Raw genomic sequence first — 22,352 nt, forward strand, 5'->3', positions numbered from 1 at the left:
CTGCTGCACTGAGATGCTCATGAGATTGTGTTGTCATTGAAAGAGCAGTTTTCGATATTTCTCCTGTACTGATTCTCTCTCGCCGGCAGTTGACTAAAGACAGGTGATTAATTGTCACTTGAACGTGTACTTCCCGTGGGTCCCTGCTACATGGCACTGATCTCTTTCTCTCTCTTTCTCTGTCTAACTCTGTCTCTCTTGTACATGCAGGTGTTTGTGGAGAGTTTGTTATGTTCGGGACGAGAGGAAAATGTCCGCCTGGCGGGTCAGCTGATGCACTGCAGCGCCGTGTCAGAGGACACTCCGATCAGCGTGTCGCTCCGTGGTAAAGCTCACGCCCGTGTGTCTTATAGCCGCAGCGTGAAGCTGGTTCTGGCTGCCGCCCGTGAATACTTCAACTCTTCTGCAACCCTCAGTGACCCCTGCATGAACCTGGCAAGGTATGACGACCCATGATGATCTGATTTGTTTAGATGGTTTGTGCTACTTCAGTCTATTTGAATCAGCAAAAACCAACACAGAATAGAAACTCAGCATCTTTATAAGATTTTAATATTCCAGTGGTTCACAAAGTATGAGGTTAGAGTGGAAGACTCCCCTAGTTTTCAAGCCTCATTCACTTTACTCATTGAAACCTTAAATGTTCGTGATACTTGATGTTTTTTGTGAATGATAGCTCAAAGTTTGGTCTAATTTTAAATTGAAAAATACAAAAAACTTTATTTTTATTTTGTTTAACTATTCATTTCATATTTCTCATGTAAGGCAGTGCAACTCATTTTTTTAATAAAAAAAATAGTATATATAGTTATTATTATTATTAATAATATTTTTATATAATATTAAAGATGCAGTGTGTGATTTTTTGCGGCATCTAGTGGTGAGGTTAAGAATTGCAAACAACAAAAGTTACGGTGGCCGACAGGAAAATGTCATCGTCTGAGAGAGCAGAGAGTAGCCATTTCAGCAATGAGGTTTCTTTATAAGGATAAATTAAGAAATAATGTTTACTTAATTATTCAGTAAAACTATATGTTATTGTGAATATTGTTACTTGTTCATCATTGTCAGTGTTTTATTCGCTGAACTAAGCTTGCTTCCTTGCATGAAAAGCAACATAGTAACGAAACGCGTTTGTCCGTTTAGGGCTACGGTAGAAACATGACGACACAATATGTCGACCTCCATAGAAGGGGGTGCCCACGGTTATGGAGATATAAATGTCTTATTCTAAGGTAATAAAAACATAATGGTTCATTATGCAAGGGGTTTATACACCACTGAAAACATAGTTATGGATCTTATATTGCATTTCTGTCAATAGATCCTCAGAAATATTACACATTGCACCTTTAATAAAGGTATTATTGTATTGAATAAAAATAACTCATTTTAATTATACAAAAATGGATCTTACAATATCGCTAAATAAATTGTTACAAGTTTATTTATTTTTTTCTAAATCTGAAATGTGTACTCGTATCAAAAAATGAAGTGACCGGAAGGAGGGGGTTAAATCAAACTCTAGTTTGGACTAAGCCATCAAACCATGTGTGAACATAGTCTGAAATTACCAGTCTCTTCAAACTCCCCTGCAGTTTTGTGAGGAGTTTATGTTGAAAGAGGAAGAAACCCTGCAGGAATCAAACATTCCAACGTCATTCTGGTCTCCTGCCTCTCTTATGAGTCCAGCCCTTCACAACGGCTATTATTTGTTTAATTAGCTGCCATAATGAGCGATCGACTCCATCAGAGACAGACAGTCGGTCGCTCACTTCCACCCTGCAGCTCTAGGTTAATGTGTTTCCAGTCTCTCTGTCTATTTTTGTTGTCTTGGGCTGGAGCGCTAGGGGTGACAGACTGCGGCCCCTGAGCGATGGGCCGTGTTGCAAAGTGGGTCAGTAATTAGGCCGTCGTCTGTTCATGGGCTGGACGGGCCGCCACTCCATATGCATTTACACGCGTCTCACATCACTGTCATTCTCTCACACTCCGATGCCACTGACAGACGGGAAACTTAGATGGACAGTAATTATGAGCTTCATGTTTAAATTCTAGGACTTTCGCCTCCACTGAGAGAAACTGAAAGATTGAAAACAAAATGAAGGGAGAATGTGAATGCGTCGATGAGGGATTCTGGGTGAAACTAGGACTGGAAAGTGACTGATTGACTGACTGATTTCCCTATTTATTGAAAAAACAGTAGTCTTCCTGTTTTGGAGTCAGTAGTTCAGAAAGAATTTCAGTCCTATTCAAAGTGAAAGTTCACCCTAAAAAGGAACATTCTGTCATCATTTACTCACCCTGATTTCGTTCCAAACCAATAGCACTTTCAGTCATCTTCTTCACCTTAGAGAGATTTGAACTTCAAAAAGTTCATAAAGACATCGTAAAAGAATTTAATATAAATTGTGCAGTTAAAACCAGGTCTTCTGAAGAGACATGGTCGCTTTATATGATGAACATATTTAACATGTAGACTTTTATTTATATATAAACATTGATCCAACGCATATACATGGAGCACATCAAATATGGTCATCCATACTCGCTTGTCGCACAAGAAAGATTCTGTTGACTGATTCCATTATTTTTTCATTATTACTTTTCCAAGCAAAAGGATATTTGCCTTGTTAAAAACTCCTAATTTCTGTTGGATCTCGATAGAAATAATAGAACTTAAGGAGGTTTATGTTTCCTCCAGAAATTTTCAAATTTTCTACATTTGCAAAACAGTTAATACTACTTTTAAATTAGGTGAGAAATCTCTTTTCTTATATTTCTTTTTTTTTATAAATGACCTTGATAACCTAAAATTCATTCATGGAAGTAAAAAATCTCCACCTTTCTGGGTTTTTAGCTATGCTGAATATCTCCTCGTTCAATTTCAGAGAGATGTTTTTCAAATGTCAATGCGAAGTGCTGTGTCTTGGCCATGAAAACAGGCTCGCGTGTAATCCCGAGAGAGCGAGTACTTAAGTCGTCATCACATACAGACACTTCCTGGCAAACAAAAGCAAGAAAAACAATTGTAATTTTTAGCTTACTCAGGCTAATCAGAGGCCTTCATTACAAAGACCTTTTTTAGCCACAGGAAGCAGAGGGCTGTGCAGAGTGTTTAGAGCGGTCGTTTCATGTTGAATGGGTTTTACAGGGATTTTGAAGATAGCTTGTGCTGTTGGTACATTTTAATAGTAAAGCAGTTGTCTTGGAAACCACTTAAAACCGTTTGGGATGCTCTGACACGTTTGGAAGAGTGTTTTTACAATGTTCAGTGGAAAGAAAGTAGGGCGATGTGGTAAAGGAACATGAGGGTTTTAATCTGTCCGTGCTTCAGATTTCTGGTGGGATTGTAATGTGGTGAATTGATGATGATTTTCCTAGTTCCTCAAGCGTTTCGTTGACTACTGGTTTTCCAGCTGTAATGATGATCCGGACAATCTTACCTTCTAATCACTTTCAGTGTAACGGCTGCTTTAAACCCAAAGTATAGGCTTCTTTTTACGCTTACGATACAGTTGAACGCGTAGCCTTTCAAAGTATACTTCATGTGATAGGCGGTCGGCACATGCGCTCTAGAAAGTTTCATCTTTGTCCAGTCTGCGCTATTTTTCTCCAGAAGTTATGACTGATAAAAATGTCTTTGTATACATTTAAACTATTGTTGTTGTTGCAGTCTCCTCTATTTTGTTGTTGTTGTTCCATCTTTTTAGGTTAGTTTTCTACTGTGAAACGACGATCTTGGCCAGTGTTCCTACCGGATTAGTACAAAAAAAATTCCATGTGCATGTGCGACCTGCTTATATAAAATACAGTTACAAACATCAGGTGGCAAACGTACAGTACGTGCATACTATTCTGGTGATGAAATTTTCGTCACGTGCACTGTCCCTCTCTTCGGGCTTTAGCTGCATGTGTGTTCTTGCATTTGTTACAGGTGACATTATTAAATATTACAAATATGTCGTCTAAAGTGGCCCTGAAAATTATTTACACTTTTTAAATGTCATGGTGTTATATAACAAAATATCAAACTAATGGCATTTATTTTAAAATGTTGCAAAAGAACACTTTCCAGCTAAATATGTCACAAAAAGGGGGTTTGTTAGGCTTTAAATGATTAAACAGGGGATGTAATGTGTTGTTCAAAATTAAGATGAAGTATTTGTAAACTTTCTGGTTGTTAAATGTTAGTCGTTCGGCTGCACGATTTGGGAGGAAATGTTTTTTTGTCTAATTGGAAAATAAAGAAGTTTTTTTTTTCTCCTGATTTAAAAAAAAGCTGCTGTGCTTGTTTGCATTTTTTAGTAAAAATAAATCTGTCATTTATATATCAATATGATTTGAATTATAATTATATTAACAAGCTTTTTTTTAGCGTATAAATGGCACGAGAAACACCATTCGTTGTATAGATACGCACTTTCATGAGATCGGGCGGAATGCGCGGCGCTGCGCTTTGAAAACATTAATTTCAAGGACTTCCAAAGAAACATAACAGCTACAAGTATATGCACTATGCAAGCACTATATACAGGATTCACCCTATTATACTTTATCGACACAAATTGATAAGTCAAACAGCAAACAGCCATCCCCAAATAGTCTATAGCTACATAGGCTGTCTTTGAGTTCACTTGAACAACGGTTAAATTACTCGTCAGGCTACAGAAGAATACCATAATTCCTCCGTTCTATTAGGCCTAAGACAACGAAAGTCACGGAGACCTATAACAACCCAGCCACAACACATAATTTGGCAGAACATGCCTTACCTTAAAACAGAATGGATTTCAAGGACTTCGCGCGCAGATCAATGGCCTCCAACATTTAACTTTTTTTCTACGAATCTTTGAGTTAACATACTAAACATGATTAGAATTTGCACCGCAGTGCCACCACACCTTGATGCTCATGACAAGAATAGCATGTATAGTTATCTTTCAAGTGAATTAGGTTTAAATCGCTGTCATGCATGAATGAATGATATTTTTGCGATTTTACACATAATACTCCACGATGATCACATTACACAAAACTGAAATTGCACGTCAAAATAAAACATTGTGTATATTTTTGAGACCCCCCAAAATTTCACGAATCATGTTCTCACGGGAGACCATGTCTTAATAATGGGAGCCAAGCTCCCCCTAGTTCGCACCCTGCAACTAACCCTAAACCATACCAAACCCTAATTCTAACCCTATAGTAAGTACATGTAGTTACTTAATATTACTCAGTACTTAAATGTATAATTACAGTGTAACAAAGACACATTAAAATGAAGTACAACCAAAGCTTCTTACATTTATACGTATTACAGACACAGTACACTCAAGGTCACTGGTGACAGTTTTACACTACAGCCTTGTGGTTGCCTACCCCAGATCACTAAGCCACACCACTATGATTAATATGCTGTGTACTGTATTCGTAGGAAACTGCTGCGTTAGCTCCTTAAACTATTTGAAGGGTTATTTTTTTCTATTGGCCTGTAGTTGTACGACCAACAGTAAATCTTATGCAAAGCGGAGCTGGAAACAGTCTTCTGGGTCCGATTGCGATGTCACTGAAAATAACTACCATGTAAAACTCACAGATTGCTGAGGAAACTACTCGAAAAATACTGCTGCATTTGTTCATGTTGAGTTTTTTTTCTCCTCAAGCTCTTAAATTGAATTATTATTTCTGCTCCGCTTTCTCTTTTGCTATTGACTTGGCTCAGAAGTGCACTGCTAGCTTCCCTAGGTCCAGCTGTCTTGGCCAAACTATATTCTGAAAATGACAGCAGAGCTGGCCTGGGATCTGTGCTTTTATTTGTTTTTTTGTTTGTCCCTGTTGTCCTATGAAGCACATTTATAGCGGCACAGATGTGAAACAGACGCGGGCCTCTGCAAGCCTCTGATAACGGTATGAAAGCGACTCGATGTCAGAGTCTCAGTCTGTAATTAAGAAATAAGAAGAATCAAAACTCATTTGAAGGAATGGCTTCTACGTTTTTCTGATTAGCTTTAAAGGAACATTTCAATAAAAAATAAGAAGAAAATTCTGCCATCATTTAGTCACCCTCATGTTGTTCCAGATCAATATGAGTTTTTTTCTTCTGTGGGACACAAAATAAGTTTTTTTTGTTTTGTTTTTTCAGAAAAGTGAAGACGTTTTGGATGAACTATCCCTTAAGTATTATATTTTGAATATTTTGTGTAATAATTGGTGTGTGTCCAACAGGTCGTGTCTGCTGTTGATCACGGATTGTCCTTCTCTCATCCAAGAGGAATTAGATCTTATCAGCGCCCTCTCTCGCCTGGAGCAGTTTGGAGTGAAAGTTCTTCCCTTACAGGGTAATGCAGCACTAACCTATTACTACTGTTTGAAAAAATCTTCTTCTTCCATTTCCTTCAGGAGATTGGTGCTCAAGCTGACTAAATCATCAAATCGACCATTGGAAAATATTCCCCTGATGTTCCTGTTTGTATTTATTGCTCGGTTTACTTTTTCTGTTTCATGTGAAGAAACAATCTCATAAAAGAGACAAAAATACATGGTCGAAATATAGCAGAAAATATCTATTTTTTACACTAGTGATGATATTTGAAATGCACTGAAGTTGAAAGATTTCTGGTCAGTCAGATATTTTTTTTTTTTAAAGAAATTAATTTTGTTTAGCAGGGATGCATTAATTGATCAAAAGTAACAGTAAATACATATATAATGTTCAAAAGTTTCTTCCAAATCAGCATATTAGAATCCGAATCATGACTTTTGGTAGCAGCCTTGAAAAACGTCTTATCCGTTCGTTTGGGCTCCGTCTAGCTGTTTTTGCACAAGAACATGTCCTGTTTGGACGCCCCTTAATTCGTCAAGACCTGCGTTCTTGTTATATAACTGACACACTCATCTGTCATCAAGAGCTTTTCTTCATTCATTTTCAGTTTTCTTCCAGATAATCTGTAAATCTGGTAAAAACCAATGTTAATGTTCTGGAGATCTAAAGACAATCATCTAATGTTAATCTGTTGTGTCCAGTGAAACACATTTGTGAGATGGTAGAGACACATTCAAAGTATCATTGATAATACAACACAAGTGAAAAGTGAAGTAAAAGTACTTGTATTTCTAAAAAGGGGAAGGCCTCTTAAGCCCCATGTGTGCTCCTCCCAGTGTCCTTTTGAAGAAGCGTGGAAACTCTTTTATCTAGTCGAGGCAAGGCTAGGAGCAGCTCAACTCTCCTTCCTAAACTTATAAAGGAAGTCTGAATACATAAAGTGGAAACTCTCCTTGAGCTCATTCGCCCTTCCAGACCCGAGTGACCCCGCGGCTGTCTGTGCATGCCAGTCTTTTTCCTAGCAGGAAAAGTTATACATCCAACAGGGAGCTGTAGCCTGCCTCAAAGAGCTGAAGCCTGCCTCACAGCTTGACTTACACCTTAACTTATCTGCTTATTTCCCATCTTCTCCATTCATTTAAATCGCTTTTCTACTTTACAAGTAAAAGAGTGAAAGATAAAGAAGCAAGAGCTGAACTGCAATCAATTAGGCTCACGTTTAAGCAAACACAAAAGCTCTTATTGCTGCACACTCAGATGCGCGGCTGTTTTCGGAAGCAGGTTAATGTGTTTGGCAGGTGCTGCTGATGGCTGGCTGGTCCCCAGTGGTGTCTCCTCTAAAGATGGAGCTGTCTGCCCCCCACAGGCCTGTAACTCGTGGCCCGGCTCGGCCCCCTGCCTGCTGCAGATCAGCGTGACCTCCAGCACAGTCCACTTCCAGCTCAATATTTTAAACTGTGCTCAGTCAGACAGCAGAGACCTGCTTTGTGTCCATCCAATTACCACACATCACAGCTACTTGCTTGTTATGACAGGAAGTGTGGAGAGTGCGTGCGTTTTTTGTTTTTCTAAACCTTTTTTTTAGTTAAGCTCTTTACTGTGTTCTAAATAAATAGCTGATGTATACTGCACAGTACACACTGTATGCTTTTTGGTTTTTTTAATAGTTTGTGTGTAAGTAGCAGTGTGAATGAAAGGCCATGGAAATGGAAAGTCAATTCAAGTGAGTTGCATTATGGTATGGGGAGAGTGGGGTAAGCTGTTGCACTTTTTAACTACTTTGTCCTCTGTGCAAGGAGAAATTTGAATTTTAGGTGTCTGCCATCAACTGAAATTAGGTGAAAGTATCCATTTCTCAAAAAAAGAAAAGAAAAGAAAAGTGGTCCAGAGATACAACTTGCCCCACATTAAGGATTTACATTTCAAGTAAAAGTATGAAGACAAATGAGAACAACAAAGAAAACTGTATCATGGTCATTTACAAGATTTAATTTGTTGCATGTTGTCCACTTTTTCATAAACCTGTAAGAAAAACTATTTTATTCAATATTTAAAATGAAATATTTAAAGAGAATATTTGAATATACATGTTAGTATTTTAAGAAATGTTTTAATTTGCAATCAATCTTTCAACATTTTTGGATATGATAAAATAATGTTTCCTGCATTTGTACAGTAGGCAAAGCTTACTTTCACTATTATTTGAGCCTCAACTTAGCACAAAGTGTCTGGCACACTTTACCACACAAATCATTTTGTGGGGAAAAATGGTTTCATTTAATAATTAATGGCTGATCTTTAAAGTATTTGGTTTACTTTTTTTAACATTAAACGGCATATCAGTTTTTCATGTGTATTCCTTCACAGTGTATGTAATGGGCTCTGTCTAAATATATGGTCATGTGACAAATAATGCACAGTTTGTCTGATATTCTACAGAGATAACATTTCTCTTAGTGTAGAGAAATCTAGTAAAACCTATGCTAAATCTGGTGATTTAAAGTGAAGAATCCCCAGCTATCAATGTGTTTTTGTGTAAATGTATGGTCATGTGGCAAATTTTAACCAATGTTACCGTTAAAATCTGATGATTTAAAATGAAGAATCTTCAACTATCTATGTGTTTTTGTGTAAATGTATGGTCATGTGGCAAATTATGCCATATTAGTGGGCTTGTATGAAACAGTGATTGTATACTGCACATTTTGGCTATTCTAGCCGGTATATACAGTACAACAAAGGCTACTGGATTTCTGCTAGGTCTTAACTTTGGTCTTTGTTTTGTCCCGCTCTCTCATTTCCTCTTTCTCTGCAGTGCGTCTGCGAACAGATCGTCTATCATTGATAAAGGAGTGCATCTCTCAGTGCCCTACTGCGTACAGACAGTCCACTCTCCTGCTCAGCCTGGCCAGACTGCTGCGCGTTGCAGGTAAAACCCATTGAAAACTTCCCTCAGCATCAGGCTAACGGTCCATTTATGTATGTCCGTTGCAGAAAAACGCTTGAACTGAAGTATTTCCAGCTACGAAGATTCATCAACGCTGTCACAGACAGCCTGCCACAGCAGTTACGATAAAAATTACCCACATCAGTTCTTGGCATCACTTCAGCTAAGGCTTTCTTTTAGTTGTTAGTCAATGCAATCCCTGAAAGTTATAAATATTTTGATGTCATTCCAACATGACATGACAGTCGTACACTTCAGTGACTATTTCTTATAGATTAAATCGCGCTAATCTGTAAACGTTAGAGAGTGCGTTTAATCTGTATCTGCTGAATCAGCAAAGTCCTGACTACAGGTGAATAAATGGTTGAATACGCATGAGTGAGGGATTGGATGAATAAGTAGGCATTTCTTTGAAGTATGCTTTGCTCGGGGGTTGGAAATGAATATTGCAATGGACAGCCCAAAAAGATGCACATCAGAGATGTGACTTCATGAATCAACAATCAGTTGGATCCATGAATCAGCATGAATTCAAGTGAAGTGATTGTATAAGATTAGTCTTGTTAGCTTTCTCTCTCTCTCTCTCTCTCTCTCTCTCTCTCTCTCTCTCTCTCTCTATCTTTTTTACTCTATCTTTTTTATTCTTTATGAAGTAAATCCATTGTACATTTTTGTAAGGGTGATGTGTAGATTGAACATATATCCAATTTATATTTTTACACGGCCCCATGTTTTCAGCGTTCTGTGTTGTCTGCTGCGGATAATTGGTCTGTGCTGTTTTGTCCCACATTTTGGAATGTTTGGCTCTCTGTGTTTCATACACAGGAAATGGCAGTGCGAAATCAAAGACAGTGGGGTAATTTTGCTCTTGTACCAGTACGACCTAGCAAAATTGAGTCACACTGACAGGATAAATGGGTGCAAAATGCAACCCTGGTATAAATCAGCCATTTTCACAAATAGGGTACAAAATAGGTCCTGGAGCTTTTAAAAAGTTCAACAGTCATTTAATTTTTTTTTCAACAAATAGTCAGTGATAGTTGTCACTCCTTTACGGGTAAGGGTTAACCCCCGCCCCCAACCTTTTATATAAAAGAAATTCCTAGCAGTAAACATAGCAACATAGTAACATTTTTAATGAACACTAAACAATCATTGCACATGCAACTCTTGAACAGTCCTTTAGACACTAACAGTTTACAGGCAGTAGACAATTTTGATCACAGTTCCAATAACTTGGGAAACTAAAGAGACCTTTCTACTGACTCTGAAAAACACCAGGAGAAAAAGATACCCAGGGTCCCTGATCATTACCCTGGTAAACATGCCATAGTCCTGCTGCAGGGAGGCATGAGGTGGCCAGAGCAATAAACTGCAATGTCTATAATGTAAGATTCCTATGACAGTCTTACAGGGAGACAGGAAGGACTGCTCATCATCTGTTCAGTGGCAAACCATGTGTAAACATATGACCACTGTAACCATTGCAAGCGCCTTGGTGGAAGAGTGGAGTGACATCTCACAGCAAGAACTGGCAAATCTAGCTCAGTCCATGAGGATACGATGCACTGTACTTAAAGCAGTTGGTGGCCACACTGAACGTTACTTTCGAAATTGAACCCCAGGTTCAGGGATTTATTATTCCATTTCTGTTCGTCAAAAATTTGTGAATTTGTTCAGTTTATATCTGTTGTTGAATCTTTCAATGTTCACACAAATATTTACACGTTAAGAAATTTGCTGAAAAAAGCAGTTGAAAGTGGGAAGTCATTTCTTTTTGTATGTATATATAATATATATATAATAGCTTGGGTAACTTATATGAATGGTAGAGTTTCACTTGAAACAGTTTTTGTGAAAATTGAGGAATGTGAGATTATTTACTTTCAATTAGATTGTGTTAGTTTGTACGTCACAGTTCTCTTACGAGAAGTTCTCTCGTATTGCTTACGCTACGGAAAGATTCATCTTCTCGAGATACTGAAGCCAAAAAATTATCCTTAATTTTGTATACCTTGTCAACGCAGTGCAGCAGCTAGCAGACCTAGAGCAGGTCATCTCGCGTGCTCATTGGCTGCCCTGCGGGCAACTGCTGCAGCCTACCAGTGAGCCCGGCGTGACGTCACGCCCAATGAAGAGCGCCCGCGCCTTTATAGCGTCACAGCCCGCCAGATAGGCGTGGCTTAGCGTATAAAATAGGGGCTGTAGGCTGAATTCTCTGATTTTTCGACTCTTCAGCGAGCTCTTCGCATCGCTAGATTTGAGAGAAGCCACCGCCGCCGTCGAACCGCGAACAGCCAGCCTAGGACAGCGCTGAGGAAGCCGGCCGTCTTCGCCACCTTCAGCCATCCGTGCGAGCTACGCTATCCGGCGACGTATCCTTTTTTGCTTATTATTCTAAAAGAGCAGCGAGCGTCTTTTTAAAGATGCCTCGCACTTCCTGTGGCTCGTGTAAAGCCCCGCTCAGCGCCGGAGACCGCCACCTGATCTGCGCTCTCTGCCTGGGCCTGGAACACGCAGAGCTCGCCCTCGCGTCCGGGGGCTGCGAGCTCTGTGAGGAGCTTCCGCTGTCGACCCTGCGGGCTCGACTCGAAGCTTTCAACACCACAGCAGTCACTCCGCCCCCTGTGGGACCGTTCCCTGAGACAGCCGGAACCTGTGGCCACAGCGACGCGCTCGCCGGAGAACCTCCTGCACTCTTCGGCCCAGCGGTGAACGTGATTGTTGACCGCTTCTCTGTGGTACAAAAGACCACGCAGGCCATGAACCTCTTCCTGCCGCGACGCTCGAGTTCCGCCACAGGCCGCTCTCGCGAGAGACAAAGCCAGCCTCCTGTGCGAACCAGCACACAGCGTCCAGCACAGCCTCAGCCTCAGCCTTCGCAGCGGCGTCAGGGCGGCCGCCCTAGATCGCGCTCAGACAGAACTACTATCTCACAGAACAGTGCTTCTCAGTCATCTGGAAAGCTTGGGTCTCACGGTCAACTGGACCAAGAGCTCATTAGTGCCCAGCCAGTCAATTTCCTTTTTAGGAATAGAACTGGACTCGGTGACCATGACGGCTCGTTTATCGACACAGCGCGCGCGCCGTGTTCGCCACCTAGTCGCATCTTTCCAGAAGGGCAGCTTTCTCCCTTTGAAAACATTTCAAAGGATGTTGGGCTGTATGGCATCAGCTGCAGCGGTGCTCCAGCTGGGCCTACTGCGCATGCGCCTGCTCCAACGCTGGTTGAACGCTCGCGCGCCTCACCGATCCTGGGTGTCTGGCGGCCAGAAAATCAGAGTGACTCAGACCTGCATAACAGCTCTGCAGCCCTGGTTAGTGGCCGACTGGTACCAGCAGGGAGTAATGATGGGAACCATCTCTTATCGGAAGGTCATTTCGACAGACGCGTCCAACTCGGGTTGGGGCGCGCTGTTCGAGGGCAGACCGGCCTTTGGCCAGTGGTCAGACCAGGAGAAGGGTTTCCGCTCGGACAACACATCTGTGGTATCCTATGTAAACCGTCAGGGCGGTGTCAGATCCAGAAATCTCTGCAATCTGACGGAACGCCTCCTTATTTGGTCACAGATGAACCTGCGCTCGCTGAGGGCGGCGCATCTGCCTGGCCATTTGAACGACGGCCCAGACAAACTGTCCAGGGACAATGTTCCCCCAGGGGAATGGTCCCTGCACCCCCAAACGGTCCAGAAACTGTGGCGCCTATTCGGCAGAGCGGAAGTCGACCTGTTTGCGTCAAAAGACAACGCTCAATGCCCGATGTTCTTCTCGAAGGACGAGGACGCGCTGGCCCAGGTTTGGCCCAGCCTCCCGCTATATGCTTTCCCTCCGGTCTCTCTGTTGCCACAGGTGATCAAGAGGATCAGGGAAACGCGCCACTCGGTGCTCCTCATAGCCCCGCGTTGGGAGAATCAGACTTGGTTCCCGGAACTGGCATGGCTGTCACATACAGCTTCGTGGCCGATTCCGGTGAGGGCAGATCTCCTCTCTCAGGCTCGCGGCACGATCTGGCATCCCCATCCAGAGCGCTGGTCTCTGCATGCATGGTTGATCAACGGGTACTCGTTGCCCTGCCAGAAGGAGTGATGAACACGATCACGCAGTCTAGAGCCCCTTCCACGAGAAGGCTCTACGCGTCTAAATGGTCGGTGTTCTCTGGATGGTGCACCGACAGAGGTCTGGACCCGCGGACATGCGGGGTGGCGCAGCTGCTCACCTTCCTACAAGAGCTGTTGGATAAGGGAAGGTCCCCATCCACGCTCAAAGTATACGTGGCGGCCGTGGCAGCGTTCGCGGAATCGACGCACGGCCAGTCACTGAGAAGACATGAGTTGGTCATCCGCTTCCTTAGAGGAGCTAGAAGGATGAATCCGCCGCGCCCGCCGTCGGTTCCCATGTGGGATCTTTCATTGGTCCTCGAGGCCCTGAAAGCTTTTCCATTTGAACCACTAGACTCCGTGGGGTTGAAATATCTATCACTAAAAACCGTTTTTCTGACTGCACTGTCGTCAGTAAAACGTGTAGGGGATCTGCACGCGCTGTCTGTCAGCGCGTCGTGTCTTGAGTTCGGACCAAATGACTCTAAAGTCATCCTCAGACCTAGACATGGTTATGTCCCTAAAGTGATGGGCACTCCATTCAGAGCGCAAGTTATTTCACTGTCAGCTCTCCCAGCATCTGACAGCGAAAGTGATGCAAGCCTCCCAGCAAGCCTGTCAGAGCGCTGAGATTTTACATTACGCGCTCCGCCTCCTTCAGGCGTTCGAAACAGCTTTTCGTTGCGTTTGGTGGGCGTGCCAAGGGGCTCGCCTCCTCGAAACAGAGCCTGTCCAGATGGATAGTGGACGCTATAGCGGCAGCTTACGCGTCAAAAGGTCTGCAATGCCCTCTGGGCATCAGGGCTCATTCCACGAGAGGCGTGGCCTCGTCGTGGGCATGGTCCAGTGGAATTTCTATCCATGACATATGTGTAGCGGCGGGCTGGAGCTCCCCGTCTACCTTTGTCAGGTTTTATAACCTAGAAGTTCCTGCCTTGCAGGCTAAACTGTTGTCAGTCTGAAAAAGAGGTGTATTCTGCCCAGATCTCCTGCTCAGATCACTTTGATGACTCAGCTCTCCTGGTTGAGTTGCACTAAGTAGGGAATATGCCATATGACTATACAGACCGGCGCGCTGCTCTGTATTCCCTATGTGTCCCCAAGTGATGGCCCGCGTGGCTGGCCACCTTATTTTTTCCACTTATGGGGTTCCCCTCGAACTCGGGGTCTCATGTGGATGCTTGGCGCGCACGGCGTTGACAAAGTGTTCCCGTAGCGTAAGCTAAACTTACGCAATACGAGAGAACCTCTCGTAAGAGAACGATACTCGGTTACTAACGTAACCTCGGTTCTCTCTAGAGAGGGAACGAGTATTGCGTAACCGGCCGTGCTCGCGCCACGAGCGACTTCGCTTCAGTCGTCGAAAAAACAGAGAATTCAGCCTACAGCCCCTATTTTATACGCTAAGCCACGCCTATCTGGCGGGCTGTGACGCTATAAAGGCGCGGGCGCCCTTCATTGGGCGTGACGTCACGCCGGGCTCACTGGTAGGCTGCAGCAGTTGCCCGCAGGGCAGCCAATGAGCACGCGAGATGGCCTGCTCTAGGTCTGCTAGCTGCTGCACTGCGTTGACAAGGTATACAAAATTAAGGATAATTTTTGGGCTTCAGTATCTCGAGAAGATGAATCTTTCCGTAGCGTAAGCTAAACTTACGCAATACTCGTTCCCTCTCTAGAGAGAACCGAGGTTACGTTAGTAACCGAGTATCGTTTTAAGCAGTGTTTAATTGAGGTAACCAATAAATATTACATATCACAATAGGTTAACGATCAAATCAACAGATTATGTAAAGATTATGACATTGTTGCACGATTTAATTGTTGAATAACTCCGAGGTGAGCCCAAAATCAGCAGTTTAATAGGTTATACATGCAGTATGTTTAATCCTTGCTACTTTTAATGATAGCACTACCGCTTTATTTTATGCAAGCCTTCAAAAATGTCATCAAAAACCATGGAATTGGCACCTCTAATAAAAAATACAATTTTTTGGAAAGTGTCGTTTGTTAAACGTTCACCCCAAACTTATTTTGTGAGCTCCTAGGTGAAGCGTTAAGTGCGTGTGCTAGTTGCAGGGGTAATTGAGGTGAATCCAAAGCTCTCACTCTTCTGAGCATAACAGACAGATCAGTATGCAGGATGTCAGAAGCCCTTCTTGCCATATATAGTGGAATTGATTAGCTCTCTATGAAGTGACTGGATGTTTGATGTATTCACCTTGGCTTACCCTCGACTAATGCCCGTAGGGTTGTTTTGTTTGTGCGTGTGTGTCAGCACACCTGCGCCTGTACCTTTGCTGGCATATTAGAGAAAGGTGCAATGAGGATAAACAGGCAGCAATAAATGCTCCTGATATATCAAGTCTTCAGTGTCACATATAAATCAGTTTGGATATGACTGAATTATGGCACTTCCCGTAGTATCGACCCTTTCGATTTTACTGGCGAATAATCATATCCATTCAATCGCAGGCGCTCACACACATGCACACACTCACTTTCCTGCCTCCGCTCGTATTATTGCCTGTCTGGGCTTTGATGCTCGACACACACTTTAATGAAAAAGACAACCACTATCACTGTTTTCATCAGGCTTCTTGGTCTTCTTTATTTTCTTATTTTGGACTGAGATCAGAGCTGTGTAAGAGGGCATTCTCTGAGATGTGATTGTGATATTTGTACAACATCCAGGAATTTCTAAGAAAAACCTCTGAAAGGATATTAATTTATTGCACTTCAGACTGAACACTTTAGTATCTTTTATGGAAAGCTTAAAACTTTGCAGTGAGTGACGAGTTCTTTCATTCATCTAAACTGAAATAAAATGTGCTGCTGATGATGATGCTAACAGCCAGATGATATAACATGAAACATGTAATGTTCCAGAATCTCATGGTTGTGTGATGATTTAGGTGATGATGAGGCCAGGAGGAAGGGTCAGGTGCTCACGCTATTGGCAGAACAGGCTCTGCACTGTCAGGATTTCAAGGCCTCCTACATCCACTGCCAGGATCTGATGGCTGCAGGTAAGCCGGCACAGCTTGACTCTAAATCTCACTTTGTTTTCATCCAAATCAGAAATGCATTGCAGATTTTCAGGGATCAGACTTTTTTTTCTTTCAAATCTTCAAGCTTAAGAGTTTTAAAAGAAAATTCCTCTCAAAGCATGCGAGGATGAAATTTTACAGTAATATTTTTTTCTGTTACATTTTTTTTACATAGCATTTAGGCCTATTCGACCTACTTCACCTCCCTTTTGCCATCGTTCTTGCATAATAACTGTAATACTTTTCTGGTCAGATAATAAAGATTTTATTACCATGAAGTCTTTATCCATATTATATCATAATCTATTTTTATGTGTAAATTATATTTGTTGATGTTTACCCTGATAGATTTATATCTGAGTGAATGGATTCACATTTCCACCAAAATAGCTTATAATTAAAATGAAATATATTTAGTGTTAATATTAAAACAAAGTCTGTCAGTTTCTCACATTTTTAAAGAATCTGGCAATATCAGGGAAGTTTAAAAGTATGGTCTGCAGATTTAGAAAAGTCATTGGAATTGATGAAAGCTTTAAAAAAAACATGAAAAAAAATAATAATGGAAAATATTTGCTGGTTTGGCTAGAAGTTGCTCTTTAAAATGACTTCAAGTCCCCCTGTGGTGAAAATCAAGCTTTTAATGTTGTTTGTATGTCTATGTGGTGTTTTTAATATGCTTTGAAACAAACCATGTACAAATTCATGTCAACATCTGAGCTGGTGTGAGTGAGTGGAGGCGGGGCTAATTTGCATATTCATAGAACCACGTATATACTAAATAAGGCAACATTCAAGCTATTTTAAGGCATGAATAATTTTTTTCCGAGGAAAAAACTTTTAAATATGTCATTTTGGTGATCATAGATGACTTTTAAGGGATACAATTATTGATTACAGGGTAAATTATTATCCGCGAACCTTGAAAAATACATGAAACATTTTTCATAGATGTTTCATTCAAGGGTGTTGTAGGGCATCAGAATCTGCTTGCAGAATTTTGATGTTTTCATAAGTGAGGTTTGAGTAGGAAAATGTTATGAGTGTGATCAACAGGACCATCGTTATCATTCTAGGCAGATTCATCTCAAAGGTGTTTTATGTGTGTGTGTGTGTGTGTGTGTGTGTGTGTGTGTGTGTGTGTGTGTGTGTGTGTGTGTGTGTGTGTGTGTGTGTGTAGGGCTGTTCAGTCAATGTGCCATCAGATATTGGAAAGAGACTGGTCTTGTGTGTGTGTGTGTATGCTTCAGGCTGGGGTAGATTAATGCAGGCTTGAGAACAGAAGATGTGCTAATCTCTGATTGCTATCGGCAGCAGTCTCACAGCCTCGCTAACATCAGTGTGGAAAATGGGTTAGCTTCTCTCCGACTTCACCGTGTAATTATTCAGTCACATGGAGAATGAGGAAGAGTGCTAGAGATTAAAAAGATTTACTTTATACATGAGGCAATAAGAGCCATGGATGGAAAAAACAAGAATATAACTGCAACAGATTCTTGAAACTATGTCAACTCGAAGCGCAGAGCCACAATTGCTGAGGCTGAATCAGAGGATTGTGGGTTTTGTTGTTTTTTTGTTGCTGGGCAGATGTTGTAAGAAAGTATATGTCTGTCTATCTATTTCTACCGGACATGTCTGTCTACATCTACTGTATCTATCCATCTATCATCAATCTTTTCTTTTTAAACTTTCATTTAAGGTTTTGTCAAGCCAACATTTATTGACAATTTATTAGAAAACTGAAAATGTTTGTCTGTCTTTTTAAACTTTCAATTAAGGTTTTGAAAAGCCAACATTTATTGTCCGACTTTAATTTTTTAGTTGAAAATTACTCGTTTAGCAGCTATGTTTATTCCGTTTTCATTCTCCGGACTTGAATTCAAATTCAAATGGCAATTAAATATTTATTAATTTAAACAGAATTTAAAAGGCAGTCTTGAATAACGGTCTACCCTGGAAAAAAAGGGGTTTAAGTGCTCTCTTTATGTAAATTTTTGTTTTGTTTTTGTGTGTGTGTGCGCATACATTTCTTGTTTTATTTTTGACCCTGTCACTCTAGGCTATAGTGCCGGTTGGGATGTGTGTGCCCAGCTGGGGCAGTGTGAGACGTACTCGCAGCTCTCTGCCCGTCAGGAGCTGATGGCATTCTCCCTCACACACTGTCCTCCCAGCAGTATCCAGAACCTTTTAGCGGCTTCCAGTTCCCTTCAGACCCAGGTGCCTTTTTGTCCACTTAAACTGCTTTTATATATGTATGGAGAGAAAGAGACACTTGCTAGTCTCCTTAACATAAAATATTTCCAGTTGTCAATAACCAGTAATTAATTTCTGATACTCCAAGTAGAAACCTAACTCCTGACCATCACTGCAGTCAAGCATTTTCATGGGTTTCCTGCTATTATCTTCTATAGTTTTTGTCTATGCATATGTTGTGTTGGACGCACTAGACATTGGCAGACTCTAGACTTAAAATGGAGCTTTTAAGTTTTAGAAATCGCCCCCGGCACACATACTATTAACCCCCCTAGCGCTCTTTCCAGCTCGTGCTGCCTCTATCTCTCTCTCTCTGTTGACTGCTTTGGTGTCAGGCTGCTTTCAGGAAAGACTTAAAGTAGATTTATGTATACCAAGATAGACGCCACATTGAAACACTCAAAAGAAAATGTATTGAGGAATGGAATAGTAATTTAAATAAGTTTTACTGCAGTCAGTGTCAAGTATAAATACTGGCAGAACGATTAAACATTTAAGAGCAAAGAAAATTGAAGCGAAAAAAGGTATTATGCTGAAGGGCATGAATGAAAAAGTCAATGCTTTGCTCGCCTCTCTTGTCTTAGGTTCTGTACCAGGCTGTAAATTACAAGATTGATCCCTCTCAAGCCCGGAGAACAGGCAGCGAGCTGTCGGAGGTAAAGAACAACGCTTCTGCATACATCACGTCAGGGGTCTTTATTTAGTGTGACACTTTGAAGAGCAAATATTTTTTGTGATAAATCTTTGCTAATTGTGCTCCTTGAGTATTGTGCATTTACCTTTTATACAGCAGTTTTGTGTTACTCTTTCTGAGAAGCCTATATGTGAATAGTTGGTGCCTTGGTGTGTCCATAGACTTTTCTTTATCAACATTAACATTTTAGGTTAAAATTTATTTGGAAAAAAGTGCAACACATTAATACATTTATTTTCACCATTTCACCCTTTACTCGTTAAATGTAACTGGTGCTATGTTGTGGCAAATTAATTTTTAAACAGATATAATTAAACATTAAAGGGTTCATGGCATGAGAAATCAAATTTCAAATTTTGACGTATAAGAGGTCTTTGTACCATTTAAATATCCTGCAAGTTTCATAGCTTAAAATGTCCTCCTCCATTATAAACAGTGATAAACAAAAAACAAGTCCATGGTTTCTTTTAAAAGTGTCCCGGATCACATCGGAGGATTATGTGTTAGTTCAGAGCGTTTTGTAAAAGTGGCACAGTGGCAAAAAAAAACTTTTGTAGAAAGATGAAGCATCCAACTGTATTGGATCTGAGCTGACAGCAGCTGCATCACAACTCGTAAGTAAATGATTTCATAATGCTTCGTCTGTAATTTATGGTTTTATAGGGGTAATGTTTTTCAAAACACTTACTCGCGTGCAATAGCGGGTGTGCGTTGAGACTGTTTCGTATGCAATGACTTTAGCCAATAATAACAGTGGATCTTTACTGACATGCCTCCTCCAACAAGGAGCTGCTTCTTTAAAACGAATCATTGCAGACCGAGGGTCAGAATTAAGGTTGAAACTAAACGTTTTTCCACATGCATAATTGTTTTTTGTGCAAAAATGATTAACATTGCAAGCAAATCTCAATGAACATATTAAAAAAATCCATGTCATGACCCCTTTTTACAATAATAATAATAATTATTATTATTATTATTATTACATTGAAGCACAAATTATTATATTTTGAAGATTAAGAAGCTACCTTTTTTCTCTTTTGAAAATGATGAACAATACATTGTTTCCAGTAATTCCATGCACCTGAAATAAGAAAGTAAAAATTGTCAATTTGGACTTCTTGCTGACTGTAAGCTTTCATCACATGTTTTAACATGAGCACCCATGCTTCATTCATGGCTATAAAATGGTAAATCTTCCCCTGGATTATTACATTATAGTGGGCTTTAAATCACAGCCTCTGACTGAACTATGAGTTCAATGCCTCAGTGACAGACTCTCTGCATTTTTCATATGGTGTAAATATGGCTTCAGAGCCCAGCTGCTTTACTCATAGCAAGCACTGTTTTCACCTCACCATTAGAAAAGACACTGCATGTTTAAAGTTTCATGTGTGCACAAAAATACATTTGTGTAAATGTGTGTGTTGTTTATCGGCTAAATGTGCATTTAAAACTGAATGAAGTATTGATGTGGTCAAATGCGTGATTCAGCTTTGTACACATGATCTAGAAAGAGCAGTGTGAGCTAGTGTTCATTTCCTGCGTTTCGGAAATTTTCGAAAAGTTCACCTAGCATCACGGTAACATGTAATCACCTGCATACGCTTTGTTCTGTCATGTTGCATGTTGAGCTAGCAGTGCTTTGCTCTTTTGATGGCGGAGAGTGTTCTTGCTCAGGAGTCAATTTATGTCACTGTGCCTATACTGTACCTTCATTTATAATGCATGATGACTTTAGCGCAAAGAGATGGCTAAAGTAGCGCTTTTGTTTGTTTTATAGGCTTAAAGGGATATCTCTGTTCCTGCTGGGATTTCCTCTAGTTTCTTTGTTTCTGTATTTTCCCTGCTGGGTAACACTTGCCTTAGGTTAATTAGCATATGTGCCACCTAATTACAAAATGTTGTTAACATTTACAGTCCTGAGTGCCCATATTGATTTGGCATGTTTAAAAGTCCACTTCTGACACAAATCGTTGTAGTTAAATGTATGTCAAATCTCTTAGCCTAATTAGTAGGCCAGTTGACTGGTTATATATATAAACAAAATTAATTAAATGTCAGGAAATCCACTTTGGGACTGTCCTAGCCCTAAAATCAACCAAATATCAACATGAAATCAAAATTGGCACAATTTACTTTCTTAATGCATGGCCCTGGTCTTACTGAGCAAATAAAATGAAGTTTTAATTAAACTAAAAGAATATTTTTAGAATTGTTTTTAAAAGAAATAACAATATAATAAATTTTTATATTTACTCTATTCACTTAATTTGAATTTAAAATATACTGTTTAAAACCATTTATTTACTAATATATGACATTGATATTAACTTGTTCTTTTACAGTTTTAGCATTATATCATAATTTGTCATGTATTAAAATACTCGAGGTACATATTCTTTTGGTTATATTGTGCAATAAATCACAGCATCATGGTCCTGGTTTGTCAAGTTAATTCCCTTTTATTTGTCAAGCATTTCAACTTTTAGTTTTCCACAGCAGCTTTAGAGAAAATATCACTAGTGAGAAAGCCAAAGGTGTCTGTAGAAACAAAACAAAAAAATCTACAATATGTGTATTATTTTCTCTAGCTACATCCGCTGTATTTTGATCATTATGGCTCATGTCTAACCTTCCCTGCATGCCCATAGCAGACTGGAGCTGTTGTTCCTGGATCAATTTACTCCGCAGACCTGCTGCACAGAACCACAGCTCGCACCATAGAGGTCCTGACCAACACCACCATGACCACCAGAGCCGTTCTGACCACCGTCAGCGACTCCCATTGGTGGAGGGAGTCCCTCAGCTTACTTCGCCCACTGCATGTAGGTCACATTTAAATTCAGGCTGAACGGTTTTGTTCGCCGCTCTCAGAAGTGTAACGGCGCTCCTCGCTCCATTATGCATCTCTCCTCTTCAAAACATGACCGCCAGGAACAGGTTGGACAAAGCTCAACAGTGAGACTCGCCTGCACATTTTTTTTGG

General features: G+C 40.7%; 1 protein-coding gene across 2 annotated transcripts in view; it reads left to right on the forward strand.

The window, feature by feature from the left end:
* nbas (NBAS subunit of NRZ tethering complex) overlaps positions 1 to 22,352 on the forward strand; it is a 181,837-nt gene that overhangs the window by 62,283 nt on the left and 97,202 nt on the right. Inside the window, exons 30-36 of one of the 2 annotated variants that reach the window (XM_077220068.1) lie at positions 211 to 440; positions 6,229 to 6,341; positions 9,141 to 9,254; positions 16,282 to 16,395; positions 18,476 to 18,633; positions 19,254 to 19,325; positions 22,018 to 22,191. In XM_077220068.1, the coding sequence (XP_077076183.1) occupies positions 211 to 440; positions 6,229 to 6,341; positions 9,141 to 9,254; positions 16,282 to 16,395; positions 18,476 to 18,633; positions 19,254 to 19,325; positions 22,018 to 22,191 (975 nt within the window). The remainder of the gene's footprint in view (positions 1 to 210; positions 441 to 6,228; positions 6,342 to 9,140; positions 9,255 to 16,281; positions 16,396 to 18,475; positions 18,634 to 19,253; positions 19,326 to 22,017; positions 22,192 to 22,352) is intronic. The other variant, XM_077220069.1, reaches the window with a different exon arrangement.

Source organism: Siphateles boraxobius, unplaced genomic scaffold (assembly GCF_051911475.1).
Source record: "Siphateles boraxobius isolate OS27281-9 unplaced genomic scaffold, OSU_SipBor_1 8, whole genome shotgun sequence".
In the NCBI taxonomy this organism is placed as follows: domain Eukaryota; kingdom Metazoa; phylum Chordata; class Actinopteri; order Cypriniformes; family Leuciscidae; genus Siphateles; species Siphateles boraxobius.